The sequence below is a fragment of the Odontesthes bonariensis genome, chromosome 22 (assembly GCF_027942865.1).
Source record: "Odontesthes bonariensis isolate fOdoBon6 chromosome 22, fOdoBon6.hap1, whole genome shotgun sequence".
Lineage (NCBI taxonomy): Eukaryota > Metazoa > Chordata > Actinopteri > Atheriniformes > Atherinopsidae > Odontesthes > Odontesthes bonariensis.
The window spans coordinates 24,313,660-24,329,774 of record NC_134527.1 but is presented as its reverse complement, the minus strand read 5'-3'; the positions used below and the strand labels follow the sequence as shown (position 1 = coordinate 24,329,774).

The 16,115-nt window shown below is 40.8% G+C and overlaps 1 protein-coding gene across 3 annotated transcripts in view; it reads right to left on the bottom strand.

Moving 5' to 3' along the window:
* Window positions 1–16,115, bottom strand: part of col5a1 (procollagen, type V, alpha 1) — a 76,496-nt gene that overhangs the window by 3,924 nt on the left and 56,457 nt on the right. For 2 of the 3 annotated variants that reach the window (XM_075456115.1, XM_075456117.1), the window contains exons 33-64: window positions 15,725–15,769; window positions 15,483–15,536; window positions 15,358–15,402; window positions 15,212–15,265; window positions 15,065–15,118; window positions 14,924–14,972; window positions 14,245–14,357; window positions 14,003–14,092; window positions 13,414–13,467; window positions 13,046–13,153; window positions 12,833–12,940; window positions 11,736–11,789; window positions 11,539–11,592; window positions 11,344–11,451; window positions 11,191–11,244; window positions 10,983–11,090; window positions 9,569–9,622; window positions 9,250–9,357; window positions 9,060–9,113; window positions 8,915–8,968; window positions 8,775–8,828; window positions 8,600–8,653; window positions 8,372–8,479; window positions 8,195–8,248; window positions 8,059–8,112; window positions 7,713–7,820; window positions 7,504–7,557; window positions 7,380–7,415; window positions 7,218–7,271; window positions 6,841–7,108; window positions 4,981–5,093; window positions 2,622–2,690 (exon numbers count right to left, since the gene is read on the bottom strand). In XM_075456115.1, the coding sequence (XP_075312230.1) occupies window positions 2,622–2,690; window positions 4,981–5,093; window positions 6,841–7,108; window positions 7,218–7,271; window positions 7,380–7,415; window positions 7,504–7,557; window positions 7,713–7,820; window positions 8,059–8,112; window positions 8,195–8,248; window positions 8,372–8,479; window positions 8,600–8,653; window positions 8,775–8,828; window positions 8,915–8,968; window positions 9,060–9,113; window positions 9,250–9,357; window positions 9,569–9,622; window positions 10,983–11,090; window positions 11,191–11,244; window positions 11,344–11,451; window positions 11,539–11,592; window positions 11,736–11,789; window positions 12,833–12,940; window positions 13,046–13,153; window positions 13,414–13,467; window positions 14,003–14,092; window positions 14,245–14,357; window positions 14,924–14,972; window positions 15,065–15,118; window positions 15,212–15,265; window positions 15,358–15,402; window positions 15,483–15,536; window positions 15,725–15,769 (2,448 nt within the window). Of the gene's footprint in view, window positions 1–2,493; window positions 2,563–2,621; window positions 2,691–4,980; window positions 5,094–6,840; window positions 7,109–7,217; window positions 7,272–7,379; window positions 7,416–7,503; window positions 7,558–7,712; window positions 7,821–8,058; window positions 8,113–8,194; window positions 8,249–8,371; window positions 8,480–8,599; window positions 8,654–8,774; window positions 8,829–8,914; window positions 8,969–9,059; window positions 9,114–9,249; window positions 9,358–9,568; window positions 9,623–10,982; window positions 11,091–11,190; window positions 11,245–11,343; window positions 11,452–11,538; window positions 11,593–11,735; window positions 11,790–12,832; window positions 12,941–13,045; window positions 13,154–13,413; window positions 13,468–14,002; window positions 14,093–14,244; window positions 14,358–14,923; window positions 14,973–15,064; window positions 15,119–15,211; window positions 15,266–15,357; window positions 15,403–15,482; window positions 15,537–15,724; window positions 15,770–16,115 lie in introns of all 3 variants that reach the window. The other variant, XM_075456116.1, reaches the window with a different exon arrangement.

Below are 16,115 nucleotides of genomic sequence, written 5' to 3'. Positions count from 1 at the left end.
ATTCATCAGCTGTCAGGTAATCCTACGAAAAGACCCAAAAACTACAGTGTGTAAGTTTGTCTTTAAGTAGCCTGTTACTGTATCCACTACCAATGCTGCCATGATTTATACATAAATAATTGATTGCAATTATTTGAGTTTACAGAAATCATTTTGCATTATTATTATAATCTCTGTTCACCTTCATAAATCATAAATGCAGTATCTCTATTTCTAATGTTGTCCACCATTTTGGTTTGACTGTCTGGTTTTACTTCTTTTAATGACATCATCATCTTGTGCTACTGTCTTTTGCTGTTGTGTAGTGGCACCTTGATGAATAATTAGTGCCACCAACTGTTTATCTTGAGATGCTAAATTTCTTGGATTAGGTGCAACGTCAAACTCTGCAGTACTGCACGGGGCATTATCTGGCTTTAACAGTCACTATAGTCCCTAATTTAAGATGTTACCTGGAAAATTCACCATCCAACACAATTTTCTAAACTTGGAAACTTCAGGTCAAACCCTGTGTGTGCAGTCATGGTTTAAAGATACAAATATATGTATATAATGTCAACTATGTAAAAAAATTTCCAATTTTTTGGCGTATATGTTTCCTTCTTTTATAGGATGTATTTGCATTATTAAATAATTACTCAGCTTATAATAGCAGCGGCAAAAAATGAACAGAATAAGACAACACAATCTTGATTATTTGTATAACAGGCAATCTAAAGCTTCAAGATTGTGACAGAACTAAGACCACTACTCCTCAAATGTCCCAAATGGACATTTAAAACATAAAATGAAAAGGCAAAGTAATATACAGTTATACTTGTATACCTGTACTTATGTTTATTTAAAATTTAAGGTACATGTGTGTTTACAAAACTATATGAGATTACAAACATAGTACTTACTGGTACATCAATCCACGGTTGGTTTTGGGCTTTAATGAAATTTTCTGACAACTGAATAAAACCAGCCTTTTCCTGAAGTAACATACAAATATTTAATGCTTGTAAAATGTCTTGAAGAGGAGGTTTGATGCTGAATATATCCATGGCTTAATGCCTGAAAACTATAATGATGTTCAAGGCTTAATGTGGAAACTCCAAAGTACAAAACAGCAGAACTAAGAACTTCATTTAAATCCTAATTGAGTGACTGTACAAAATATATAAAACAATATGAGCTAATTATTGTAAAATAATGAAAATATAATCCTTAAAATAGGCAATATGTGGCAGTAATGATATGTTAATTGCCTTATAATTAACCTAAAATTCGGATTTCCACGCTCATATTACAGAAAACTGAGCTATATCCCATTAAGCTGATTATACTACTTCGTAATCCTAACTGATGAGATATATCTGGAACCAGTTTCAGTTTATTTTAATGTCCGTTAATGACAATCTGCATACCAACCATCAAGAATCCATTAGATCCACATGGTCGCTTCGCCTTTCAGACAAACAGGACTTACTGAGAGTAGAGCACATGCAGAATTCGTGCCATGCAGCCAGAGCAGCAAACCGTCTGAGAGTCTGGGTATCCTTTCTTGACTCGTTCTTGCATATAAGCCAGCATTTGTGCACGCATGCATATAAAATCACAGTACTGACACTCAAAGGTGACATTAACAAAAAGCAGATCCTCATTTTCATCTGTCTGAGCAACAGCTTAGTGTCAGTGATTGATTTACCTGGCAAATCAATGACAAGACCTAAAGACTTCGTCTAATAACTTGTGTTTGAGTGTCAGCGCTGTAGATGTGGCCGGGCAGCCCAATGTTTATCTCAATTGCCCCGCCACTCTTTATCCCTTTGTCTTTGCTCGTCACAGTGTGTGGACCAAGTCCAGCATCTCCGGAAAAACATTACCTCTTTATCATTGCAGTTTCAAGTCAACAATGACTGAGAACCCAGAAGCTACTGGGTGGTGACTGAGTGCCTGACCTGTTTGACTCAGAACTACTCAGACACACTGGGAATATCAGTGCGGCTGAGAGGATATCTGTTTGTCTGTGTGAGGGAATCGATAGCCTGCTGAGACAAAAACTTTTACTTTAAGTGATGAAAACTCTGAAATCTTGTGCTACTAAATCTACAAATACAGGGATGCTTTTCGAGTCATGAGAGTGTCGAGTCACCCAGTCACCCTTATGAGATGCTCTCCTAATGCAGCAGAGGTGTGGCAGAGTGAATAATAAAGTGATGAGTTTGTTAAACTCCATTAGATGCACAATGTATTTCTTAATTACCTTAAATAATTGTTTGTATGGTCCACAAACCTCTCCTCCATTTCCTTGAAAGAGCATCACTTGCATGTTGCCTGACTGAAGGTGAGAGCGACTCGTGCTGAATCATGCACGTCAAAAACAACCAACAAGCAAATAGCCAAGCTTGATACATACTTCAAACTGCAGAACCAGAAGCATGCAAAGCCTCAGGCACACAGAGTCCCGATCTCACCCGGGACTCTGGAACCACAGGCAGGGCCACTTACCAGGGAACCTCTCTTGTAGTGACTATACCATGTGCCTGGCGAGTCTTTGGGCCATTTTGCCATTTTGCTCTGTAAAATATGAGAAGCATTCAGGGAAGGGACTTGGGAAAGTCGGGAGTCTGGCTTACCAGTTTACCACGTTTGAATTCACTGAACCAGGAACCGGGACTCTCCTTTACCCAGGATGTGAGCCTAGCCTGGGGGCATGGATTGACAAAAAGGCAGAGGAGGAAGGGAAAAAAAGAAGGGTTAAAGGAAGGAAAGAGATTTGACATAATTCCCACACCCCCTCTCAGCTTTTTTCTTTCCTCCCCTCTTGTCCTCTGAGGAATCCTCCACACCTGAAACAGTATTCAGTGAGATCAAGCAGATCTACTTGACCTGGGCAGAAGACTTCTGTAAGCAGCTGTACCATTTTGTACAGTACAAACCTGTAGTTGGAAGCTAATTGCTACTGAAAAATTCACGAGTACACAGTGATTAATTAAGAAATGATGCCTGCAAAGAGCTCTTATACTGTTCCTTTGTCCCTGCTGCTCAGTGTTAGTGCTGTGAGGCCGGGGTGCACCAACTTTGTTATGCCATTAAAAGCGGAAACTTCGCCAAAGGGACACACCTCTAATGGTCTCAGCTATGACAATGATGAATGTCTCTATAATTAGAGAGCAGTGTTTGATATGAAGCTGTCATCAATAGCTTAATGCGTTAATGAAGGGTGGGCTAGAGATCACTTATCGCTAGGAGATGGCATACATTAAACCCATGCTGCCTTGAAGGTAACCTTTAATTTTTTTCCACAAGAGAGTGGGAAACATATCCTTGCTTTGACTTCTAGATTCAAAAGCAGCAGGTCTGGTTTTGTGTATGAGTTTCTATTAGGGCTGCCACGATTAGTCGACCAGTCACGATTATATCGACTATTAAAATCGTTGACGCCTAATGTAATAGTCGACGCGTCGTTTTTTTTCTTTTAAACTTGTTTTTTTCTAAAACTGCTGCGGCACCTTCCACTGCCGCGTCTGTCTTTCTGTCCTTGACACATTGTGCAGTAGTGGTAATCGGGGTCAGCCGTGATGTCACTGGAAGTCATATCAGACGGGCTCTGGTATCATAGCTACCCGGCAACGGAGCTCAAAAGTGTGGGATCATTTTAAGAAAACAAAAAAGAAAAGTGTGCAATGCAATATCTGCAAGGCAGAACTTGTCTTCCACGGCAGCACAACTGCAATGCACGAGCACCTGAAAAGGAAGCACGTTGTAGCTGATTGTGACAACGATGAAGAGGGACCGTCATCTCGGTATGTTAACTTGCTAGTTAGCTGCTAACATTAACGTAAACAGAGAGCTTACTTACTACTTACTCATATTGATACCTGTAAACGTAAACATTACCGATGATGATTTGATTCATTAGCCTCAGCACATATATTTCATTAAAGGTTTAATGAACTATCATCTTATTTGTCTTTATTTTTAGTTAGCATATACCTTAAACACTTCAAGCTGAAAGCTAATGATGGTTATATAAGAGCAGCTGCATGCTGGTGCGATAAGCTGTATGTTTTACATTCAATTTACATATGATCCGATTAGTCGACTAATCGAAAAAAAAATAATCGGTGATTAGTCAACTATCAAAATAATCATTTGTGGCAGCCCTAGTTTCTATACAGCATGTGGAAAATGTAAGAATGTGCTCTTGTAATAACCCTTTCAATCTCAAAAATGTGGGTGTTTTTTTCAGTCTCAAAGCCAAAACTGACAGAATGGGCTATTCTTTGCACCCATGACACAAATGAGAGCAGCCCATGACCAGCGTGCTATAAAAAGTCAGCTTCATTATTCTGAGCTTAAGCAAACCCCTGCTCCTCTGAGGCTTGGTGAGCGGGATCATTAATGTGGCTGTAGCACTGCGCTATTACACAGCCTTCGAGTTGTTGAGACAGTGTTTCAACACCCTGCTACTCTCCCTCTCTTCGTCACACTCATGCATAATAAACCAAAAAAAATCTTCTCAATGTGCCTGTCACCCGCCAAAGCTTTCATATGTAGTAAAATTCTTGATATTCAGTCTAAAAATAGCAATGAAACAAGAGAGTGTGAATGGGTTTGAGTGAATGCGTCTGCTTGTACAATAAATTTGTTATATTTGAGCTATTCTCGTAAAATAATAAACACAACACGCCAGGTGACTGTGAACAGGGTAATTATAATGCTTCATGATTAATGTAGTAGAGTCACTGTTGCAAATGTTGAGATGTTCAGGCTATTCATACATTATGCACAGCAGTTACTCTGATATAAGAGTAGAAAAGGCAATAATTTACTTATCCAGAGCATCCTGCATACATTCTTTTATCGTCAGGATGACAACATTAAAAAAATATATATTTTCTACTCCTAACCTGTCTGCATATTGTTTTCTCAACCCAACGTCTCTCTTGTGTGCATAATTTCTTGTGCTTGTGTGCATGAGGCCAGACGTACCCCTTCTGACTTCTTATCTGGGAAAATGCAGCTCTCTCCGCCTGCTGTGAAGTTGCAGTAAACCTTGAAGGAGTCCCGTGAGCAGCCCTGGTTTGGATCAATCCAGTATTCACCTGCAGAGATAAAAACAGGCAGAAAAACACAGAGAAAGAGGACACTGTTACAGAGTGGCAAATTTGATGCGCTTTACTGTGCTTACTTGTGTCAAAATAATGTCTAACATTGGATGGAATGTGCTTGGGTATCATACAGGCAAATCAAGTCTTTATTTCTAAATTAATGAATGTGTATTCTGTCTGTATTGAAAAGGAGAAGTCACCAACCTCCTATAAAAGGGAGTTTTAAACTTTTACATTTTTCTTAATAATTGGTATTCTGTAGTAACTTTGGTGTTAGAATTAGACCCAGACTGAATATATCATTGTCATTACATGACTAAGACTATCATTACTATTTCATCTTCAACAGGGGAGGTTGAGGAAATAAAACCCATGATATTGTGGTTATGTAGTATTAACATATCATCTTATGCCACCAAACACACCAGTCCAGTTGGTTCAATTAAGACTGATCTTTGAAGAATATTCGTGCTGTCTATGAACATCATCAACCAAAGATGCAACAAGTGACAACAAGTGAGTGTACTTTAGTTAACTAATGAACTAGTCCATTTGTTAGCAATTGCAAATTCAGCCATGATGGATAAGCCGCAGATATATTCAAGATGGCATATCGACATGATTGATGGTTGGCTCTAGGGCCGCAGATAATTATCATTTTCATCATAAATAAATCTGCTGATTATCTTCTCAAAAACAATTAATCCTTTGGTGTATAAAATGTCAGAGAGGATTATCTAAAGCCCAAGGCAGTGCCATGAAATGGCTTGTTTTGTCCTAGTGACAATTTAAAATTCCAAACTCTTGATTTAGGAAATAATATGAATAAAAAAGCAGATGGTCACAAAAAAAGCAGGAACTGAGGAAGATTTGGTGGAATTTACCTATACTGTAAATTTTAAATGTTGCAATATAAAAGTCTCATTTATGGACATTGCAGTCCAATATTATACTGTAATATTACCCCTATTATGCTACTTTACTACTACTTATACTACTTTATAAATAGGTTCATCAAGATAAGTGGTAGGTGGCGCTAATTCTCTAGCTGGAGCTGCAGATGATGAGGGTTCAATAACATTATCAAAAAAATGGAACAAAGGAAAGCGGGTGAAATTAAGACATTCGTACAAATATCCCGACTATCAACTCTCTACTAGAAGTCATGTGATTTCTATTTATCACAATTTACTGCCTTAACTTTTCTCAGCCTCTTTTTTCAGAGTTTTCAACTTCCAGTCATCGACTGTCATCAAATATAAAATATCAAATTTCCAACCATGTTTGAGCATAAAAACATTTGTTGTTTTAATGTGTAAATTGAATTTGTCTAGAAAACTTTCATCTATGGATGGAAACACAACGAATCACCAAAAATGATACAAATATTTTCTCCTTTTTTCATTTAGTTATCAGCATTTACCTGATATAACTAATTAAATAACTAAGGGTTGTGTAATCACCCTTACAGTCCCAATTCCCTTAACTTTGGTTTTAAAATACATTTGGCTATATGTACTATTTGCATTATATGTATGCAAATAGTATATATATGTATTTATATGTATGTCACATTGCCATATCAGGCAGAGATGTGGGCTGGTGCCCAAACATGGCCTAATGTACCATTCAGAATGTATCTTTTATTAAACATTTCTCGCTAGCTGCTGCATTATAAATAATTCAAAAGGAGGAGATAGAAATTAGGTAACGGGCCTTTTAGACAAAATGTGATACAAACCATCAGGGAAATCAGGGTGGCAGAGCTGCAGGTCCTTGCAGGTACGAGCAGGGTTGGCCTGAGTGCCCAGTGGGTGCTTCATCTGCTCGATCTCCAGTTTAAGTGAGTTGAGTGAGCCAAAGATTTCCTCCATGCCATCATCATAGTCCTTATAGTTGGCATCCACAGCTGCATCATCCACCAGCTGGCTGGCATCAATATTCCTACGCGTTCTGCCCTTCATGGGAGCATGAATGGGGAGTGGGTGGATGACATCACCAGGTGGACCCTGTTTTGGATAGATGAAAGGTGATGTATTAAATAGATAGGGTTCAGGATTATGAAAATGTCCTTAAAGCAAGGGGATGATGATAATTAACACTGGGGCATTTACTCACAGGAGGGCCAGGAGGTCCAGGTGTACCAGTCTCTCCCTTTGGTCCAGTTTGACCCTGAGCAGGACAAATAATACCCATGCTTCATCTTGACAAGTTAATGGGTGTCATGATCCTTTTTTTTGTTTGTTTATTATGTAATGCAGCTTTCAGAAAATCACTTACAGATGATCCTTTGGCTCCTTTGGGACCGGGAGGACCCTATGGACACAAATATGATCAAGTAACCAATACTGGCTCAGATATTACGCACTGGCTGTAGTGCAACACATAAAGAACAAAGACTTACAGGTAATCCAGGAGGGCCCACGGGACCAAGTGGACCTGTAGGACCAGCAATACCCTGATGGAGAAAGAAGAAAGTACAAACCCATTGTTATTGACAAAAGAAAAATCATTGTTTATCCCTGAAGGATCCTTATCGATAAGTATAAGAGATATTTACAGCAGCAACTACTTATTAAAATAATCAAATTATGTCTTTTTTTCATTGCTTACATTGTCTCCTTTGGAGCCGTGTGACCCTGGAGGGCCTGGAAGACCTCTGTCCCCCTTTTCTCCCTGTTCACCTGGGGGCCCAATAAGACCAATAAGACCCGGATGGCCCTGAGGGTAGAGAACCACATATGATCATCCTATCAATACAATAATACAATACAATACAATAATGATAATGAACCAAAACAAACATTCATATATCAGACAGATACACCCTCCAATCATTAAGGAACCGATTTGCCAGCCAGAGACAAATAAATCTCAATCAGTAAGCAAGTTCATTAGTTTTAATATTCCTTTAATGTTCTCTCTTCAGTTCTCTTTGGTGCATGCTGGAGTTACTCACTTTTTCTCCTTTAACACCAGAGTCTCCTTTTAAACCAGGCAAACCAGGAGGGCCCTGTGAGAGGCATAACATTCAGATCAAATCAAACATAACAAAAGATTCCTCACATCAAAGGCAAGAAGCCCCTTCTACTCACCATAGGTCCAGGGGGTCCATCTGGGCCTGGAGAACCAGGAAGTCCTTGCTCTCCCTGAAAAGAAAAAACATTTATCCAGTGTTTTCAAGACCAGCTGGTACCTAAACAGTATGGATCATTTACATTTAGCCTTCAACTGTGATGAACTGAGGTGTCGGTGACAAACACACTACTTACAACCGCGCCAGGGATACCCCTGAGTCCCTCAGAACCAGGCTTGCCAGGAGATCCTTGAGGGCCAACAGGGCCTGTCTTTCCTGGAGGACCCTCCAAGCCAGACTCTCCCTTTCACACAGAAACAGAATTCATGCAAACCCTTTGAGTCCTACCCATTTGTTGGTTATTTTAATAATATGTGTATATGCGAAACAATGGAAAATGTTTATTGTGTGTTGGCTGAGTTACCTTGGCTCCCTTCTCTCCTTGCCTTCCCTCTGGTCCTGCTACTCCAATAGGCCCCTATTCATGAATAGTTGATAATCAATGATATTGTGGAATACAAAGGCAGAACATTTTAGCATTTTGACACAAACAGACTGTTGGAAGGGCAAAACGGAAACAAGCTAAGAAAAGTACTTACTCTCTTTCCTGGTGGTCCAGAGGGACCAGACTCTCCAGTGGGTCCAGGTGAACCCTGGTTTAAAATGAAAATATATCCATTTAAAATTTAGGTTTTTCAGCAGTTACACAGCAACGTGGAAAAGTAACACAAACACTCACAGCCTGACCAGCCTCTCCATCGTCTCCCTTGTCACCAGGTGGACCATCCAAACCCTGCATTGCAATGGAACAGAACCTCAGTCACAAATATTTGTTTAAAAAACACTTTATTCTCAGATCAGATCATAACTTGTATGAAACTTACAGCCGGACCAGTCTCTCCGGGTGGGCCTGGATCACCAGGGAAACCACTTGGACCCTGGAATTAAATAAATAACTGCTTTACTTTTTTCATGGACATAAAACAATCATTGTTTCATCACTACTGTTATACTCTGTGCACTGATTTGCGCTATAAATGCATTTGCTGGAGGTAAAGGAGGAATATAACTTACTGGACTGCCTTTGGGACCATCATCTCCAGGAGGACCTTTAGGGCCAGGAGGTCCACCAGCACCAGCAGGACCACCTTCGCCCTTTTCTCCACGCTCTCCTCTTGGACCCTGTAATAATTTGCAGAATAGAAAACAAGAGATTAGTGGCAGAGGGAGCTTCATAGAAAAATAAATAGGCTATTCTGTCCTTGTGGCCACTGTAGATAAACGCATTAATAGTTGAACTTTTGAACAAGGATTAATTCCTCTCCTGCTTTGAAATGATTTTTGGTACTGTTAGTTCTTCTCAAGTAAAATTAAAGAGAAACAGATTACTCACCGGTGGGCCAAGTTCTCCCTGAAGTCCTGGCTCTCCTGTTTCTCCAGCATCTCCCTAAGAGAGAAGGTTAGGGAGGGGTATGAGTGGGTAGGAGAGACACACACATGATCAGTATAAGAGAATTTGTTGATCCAGCGTGGTTCAAAAAATCCCATAATTCGCAGCAGCCCTGAGTGTCCCAGTGCCCTTGTCACCCAAATGGGAAAAGAAAGAGATGACACAAGAGATTTCAATCCATCAAGCACAGGCAGATTGGGTGGCTAAAGCAAAGAGTGCGCTGACCTCACTGTTCTCACTAGACCCTGCTCATATATCTTGTCCACTTCCTCTTTCCTTATCAAATAGTTGCCCTGTTGACTCACCTATACACAAGACACTATCGTTACTCACTGTCACATAAGCCTACTGTCCTCCCTGCTGGGGGTTTACAGCAGATGCAGTCTGCCACGCCTGTTTCGCAGAAACATATTAGTCCATGTCATGTTTGGAAGGCATGGACAGCTCTGTAGCATAGCTATACGGAGCCAGAGAAAACTGTGCTGTGATGTGTTATGACAAACATATCCACATCCTATGAAGCACAACCAACTATGAATGTTCAACATCAATGGAGACTCAATTAGTGTTGGGCTGTCTTCCAAAACATTTTTTTTGTTGTAGTCGAGGAAATACACACTAAGCAGCTGGGATGGCTTTTTCAAAAGCATGACTGATCCTCATGTTTTAGCTACCCACGCTGGTTTTCACGCAGTGTTGCGTCTCAAAGTGCAGCGGCCTTAACTCCAACCTTCTGACAACCTGCTTATATCCACCAAAGGGCTGTCGGTAAAATCTGCTGAGAACAGTGAAACCAAGAGCATGTAAGACAGCTGCTCATCACAGATACATGAGGGATGTGGTTACAGAAAAATCCTGAGCTCTGTTGCTTGCCAACTTCCAAGGCTGGCGAATAAAATGCCAGATCAGCTGAACTGCAATTAGCTCGAAGAGCGTGGAATGTGTTAGCGCAGGGGGAGGACAGGCTATCTTCGGGGAGATTATAAAGGAGCAAAAAGGTGACTGTATTGACTGAACCAGATAAAACACATCAGGCCACTGCTACACACAGAAAGTGATGAGAGAGCACTTTGCACTGCATTCCAACACCTGCCAAAGCAGGCCAGTTTATAATTAAACAGCAGCATCAAATAAGAGCTGTAGCCGCCTTTAATAATGCATTCATCATCTTAGAATTGCAAAATGAAGCCGATGATTACTTAATCAGCAACACTGTTAGGGATAACAGCCTGTTGTTTAGATTTGCAGTGCATCTGTATGTTCCACAAGACAATAAAATCCCCACATCTCTATAATTATATGCTCAAAGTGTTTTGGTGGCCATTGATATCTGCCAAGAAACAGATGAGGTGGTTACCTTTTCTCCCACAGCGCCAGGGTTTCCAACACCACCAGGGGGTCCCTGAGGTCCGTCTGCTCCTGGGGGTCCTGAGGGACCTCGAGGACCAGGGGGGCCAGGTGGACCCTTTGAGTAGAAGTGGTTTCATTTAAAATGCATATAATCTGCATACTGCTTTTAATGTAATAGAATCAATGGTCAGAGTGTGGATGAATTAAGCTCTTACCATTTGGCCGACGTCTCCGGTTTCACCTTTCTCACCAGGTGGACCAGGCAAGCCCTGAAAAGTTAGCAGAGGATTTAATTATACTGCTCTAATGTTGACTAATGAATAGATTTGACCAGTGTCACAGTTGCTGTTAGTCATTGTACTCCGCACCTGCAGCCCAACTGGGCCTGGAGGTCCCGGGAAGCCTCTTGACCCTTCATCTCCCTTCTGGCCAAACATACCCTGCTGACCTCTGGGACCCGGCTCACCATCTGCACCCTGTACAAAGCAACAGATAATAATCAGGTGATGTAAGAGTCAGGAAAACTGAACCATCTGGAGGGTGGAATAACAAAGGTGTCTTACAGCAGGACCCGGTGCTCCAATAGGTCCTTGAGGGCCAGTAGGACCAGGCGGACCCTGACGGGAACACACCAAAATAACAAATATTATTGTTCACCATACGAAAACAATGTTTTAATGAAGAAAAACAAAATTAACTGTAAAAAAGAGAAGAATGTAAAATGAAGAATAAACACAGATTTTTTTCTAAAATTACTTACATGTTCTCCTTTGTCACCTTTACCTCCTTTCTGTCCTGGCTCTCCGAGCTCCCCCTGTGAAGGTTAAAATGTAATAAAGTGTAAAAGAAAACAGTGATACACAAATAAAGTGAAATACAATTTGACAATGAGAAATGTTCAAGCATACATTAAACATTTTTCATAACAAAAAAATTACACAAAAATCTAAAAAAAAAAATTATTTCCCACTATTTTTAGACCAAGCTATGAATATTTGATTTAAGTCTCTTCTTCTCTACCAACTATGCTTTACATCTGATAGAGCCAAACAGAAGAGATAATTACTCCCATCTAAATCTGTTTGCAACAACATTTAAAAAAAAATCAAGACGTTTGTGCCCTTTTTTCCAAAGCACCTGCACCCTGTGGGTGATTGGAGAAAAAAATGGTAATAACTATCAGAGCTGAAGGTTTGTACCTTTGAGGTTTAGACAGACAATGCTCTTTGTCTCGTAAATAAAGCCCTTAGAGCTGTCCGTTCCCCGTAGATTGGACTTTTAATGAGAAAGTGTATGAATGTGTGTAAACATTGGCTTGCAAGATCCTTTTTATTTGCATTGCAAATATCCTCAGAACTTTCTGTGTCCGTCGACACCACAGGGACCATTGTAAGGCCAGTTAAGAACTGTGGCATTCTTCAAAGGATAAGAGATTATCCTCTACGGATAAGTGTCTCTGCGACTGGTCTTCCTTGCCATTTTTTTTGGAGGGGATGAGTAGATGGTTTAGTTTCTGAATACTAACGTGTCACTTTATGGATTCTTGTCATCACCACAAAAATCTGCCCCTCTCCTCTGTCTGTACAAAGCCGGTTAGCCTTTTGCAGATTTGTTAATTGATGCAAACTCTGTCAGACAAAGTCCCTTCGGAGTGTTCAAGGTCAGAGAAAGAGACCAGAGGACACACGTCTGAGGTCCGCTTTACTGTCTTGTGCAAAGTAATAAGTTTGCAAATAAATACTGCGTTTGAGAGGCAAAGAGATATAGACTTCAAAATCAGAACTTTAAAGCAGTCACTGAAATGCAGTATACAGTTATTCACTTGAACCATGAAATAAAACATGAAAAGAAATTCACCTTGTCTCCGTCCTCTCCTGGTGGTCCAGGAGGTCCTCCAGGTCCTGGCAGACCTACAGGTCCCTGAATACCATCTCTTCCAGCTGGGCCTTGTGGTCCTTTCTCGCCCTAGAAATAGTTTTTTTGTGATAGTGCAAAACCATCTCATCATGCGGGAAAACATCGGAGCATGTTTTGCGTGTCTGGCACATTTTTGTACAGTGACGTTCTTACCGGTCCGCCTTTCTCTCCAGCAGGGCCTGGTGGTCCCTGAGGGCCAGAACGTCCAGGCACACCTGTAGGTCCGGCTGGGCCAGCAGGACCCCGCTCACCAGGAGAACCCTACATCAGCACCATATTAGCAATGTTAGTTATCCCAGTAGCAGAGCAAAATACATCAAAGCTAAAGCCTGACATAAGGCACATCTACCCTGTCAAATAGGTCAGGCCTCCCTTATGTAAGTAGTAAACTGTGCATATCATTATATTATGTAAGAGCCTGGAAACACTGCGGATATAAACTTTACAATGAAGGTAATTTCTTAGAGATGGAAAGAAAGAATAAGGAAGATAAGCGTGGGGATGCAGTAAATTCTACTCACAGCAGGGCCAGGTGGACCAGAAGGACCCTCATTCCCTTTCAGGCCGTGAGCCCCCTGCAGAGGAAAATAAAACGAAGGCATCAGAAAACAAACACATCTGTTGTGGAAGCACACATCCTGTCCTACAATGGACTTCCTATTGTCAAACTGGCTCAGCATGAGGTGAAAAGATTTCTGTAGTCTCCAGAGTGAAGGCTGACCAGATGGAGAAAACAGTTATTTACAAATACTGCAGTTAGCTTCCTTTACGTAACAGAGCACCTGCTGTCGAATAATCAGATGCATTTTGATAACTGTCAAAAAAAAATGTTTCTACAAGTGATTTTCTTGCTAACATGTTTGCAGTAAGAAAATAGAATTGATTACATAAGCACAAGGACATGAATTTAGAAGGTTATAATAACTTTTGAAAAAAAATAAAGATCACAGCGTGTTGCTGCCTCTACTCTAAAGCCTAGAGATCTGATGTTATTTCGGATTTGAGATTCCACACAATCTTACAGCAATTCAAAAGCCCATATCTGTTATGTAATAACCAAGCTGTGAGAAATATTGATTTATAAAGCTTCGAGCACAAGAAAATACTAACCACAGGGCCAGGCAGACCTCTCTCTCCGGGGAAACCTCTTTGCCCAGGAGGGCCATCCTTACCTGCTGGGCCAGCAGGACCAGGGTCACCCTACAGGCAAAAGCACAAATTCAATGATCCTAAATAACACAAACTCTTGGTAGAATGAGAAACAGATGTTAGCAGTTTCATGACACATAAGTATTAAGCTGATGGGGGTGCTAAGAAAGTTTCATGATATTAGATAGAGCTCTGAGATTCACCTTTGCTCCTTCTTTCCCAGCCATTCCAGGTAGACCCTGCTCACCAGGTGGGCCTGGGGGTCCGGGATGACCCCGATCTCCCAGTGGTCCAGTTTCACCTGTTGGTCCCTGTGGTTTAAAAAAAAAAAAAAAAAGGTTAAAAAATAGCTCCAAGTTATTAAGCCAATTTGCAGAGGAGATGTGAACAATAAACTACAGAGAGACGAAAGCAGAGAGGACAAAGAGAGCGAAATCAGCAACTCAAACCCAAAAATATGTTACAATTCCTCAATCACTTACAAAACAAGCCAAGGAGAAGCTGAGCATTTGCTATGTGGGAGACCTACTACTCATTGAAGCCCCACAAACAGCTCCGTTATTGTGAATGTTCTCAGCTGACATTAGCAGAGCTGCTTGGAGGGAAAGTCGGTTAAACAATCATGCATAATGGATGAAGAGCCCAATAGTTATACGAAAGAGGAAAAACAACACCTAAGTCATGGCTCTCACAATATAGAAAAGAAAAAAAATCTACTGTGGAGGAAGAAGTGTTGTTAATTATCACTTTAGGGTTTCTCTTGTGTTTTAGTGTATGTATATGTTGCAGTGCATCTACTAAGAGTATAACTTTAAGAAAAACGGCAAATTTGTCCATTATCAACAATGAGTAGGGATCTGTAGTATAAACTACTTGCCTGAGGTCCAACCACACCAGGAGGACCAGGAGGGCCTGTCTTGCCTTGGAATCCCTAAGAAAGAAACAATAACAGAATTGCCACATCAGTAATTCGATGGAAAATACAGTTGAAGAGGAGCTGAGTAATCAAAGCAGTTCACTCACAGTTTCTCCTCTCTGCCCAGGATGTCCAGGCAGTCCATCTTTCCCTGAAGGTCCCTGAGAAAGTCATACAAAGCCATGAATATTAATTAATGTAAAAACTGACAGAGAAAATGGCATGATGGGTTTCTATAGAGAGTCTGAACTCACAGGAGGGCCCTTTGGTCCTGGGAAGCCAGTTGGTCCCTGTGGCCCTGGCAAACCCTAAAACAAGGATGATTTTTAGTCATGAACCAATAACGCATTTTAAAATTTGCATATTTCATGACTCAGGACGATGGAGTGATGGTACGTACCCTCTCACCGGGAGGTCCTGGTGGGCCGTCGTTTCCTGAGTTACCCTGAAAAGACAAAGTGAGACACACACTGTAAAACTGTACCGAACAAATTCAAAAAAGCTGCAGCTGAATATTTTACACACTTTTGGTCCATTTTTTCCTGTTGGTCCTCTTGGTCCCCTCTCTCCTCGAGGCCCCTGGAGAAAAGAAGAGGTAATTAAAATCATAGAGAGGCTCCTAAAAGATATAAATGACCTGAATATGGCAAGATTAATTATTGTCTTTATTATTGGATTTCCCTCAAGAACAGACTCAGACTCCAGTTTTACTCAGGTGCCAAGTTTGCCATCTGTAGATAAGCTCAGGTCTGCTGAGTAAGACTAACCGTTGGTCCTCTCTGTCCACGTGGGCCTGGCTTTCCTCCTGTTCCCTGTGGACATGAAGAACACACACAGTGATCAAAGAAATGGCACAAACATTGTTAAGAGGTTGCCTCCTCCAGAATGAATCTAATGCCAGACCTCAACAGAATTGGGCCATTACTGAGATCTGAGATCGCCTTTTATCATTAAATGGGGATCACCTGTTTCAAAACTATCATTAACATTTATCATCACGAACAGTTGAGCCATTAATGCCTCAATAAATGACACTGAAAAACAGTAATGCCTCATACAATACTTATAGCGACTCTATCATCAGAGTGGGTGCATGCAATTTTAATGAGAAAACAATGTATATCTTCTGTGTGGCTTTTAAATTTGAAAAAAGTGCTG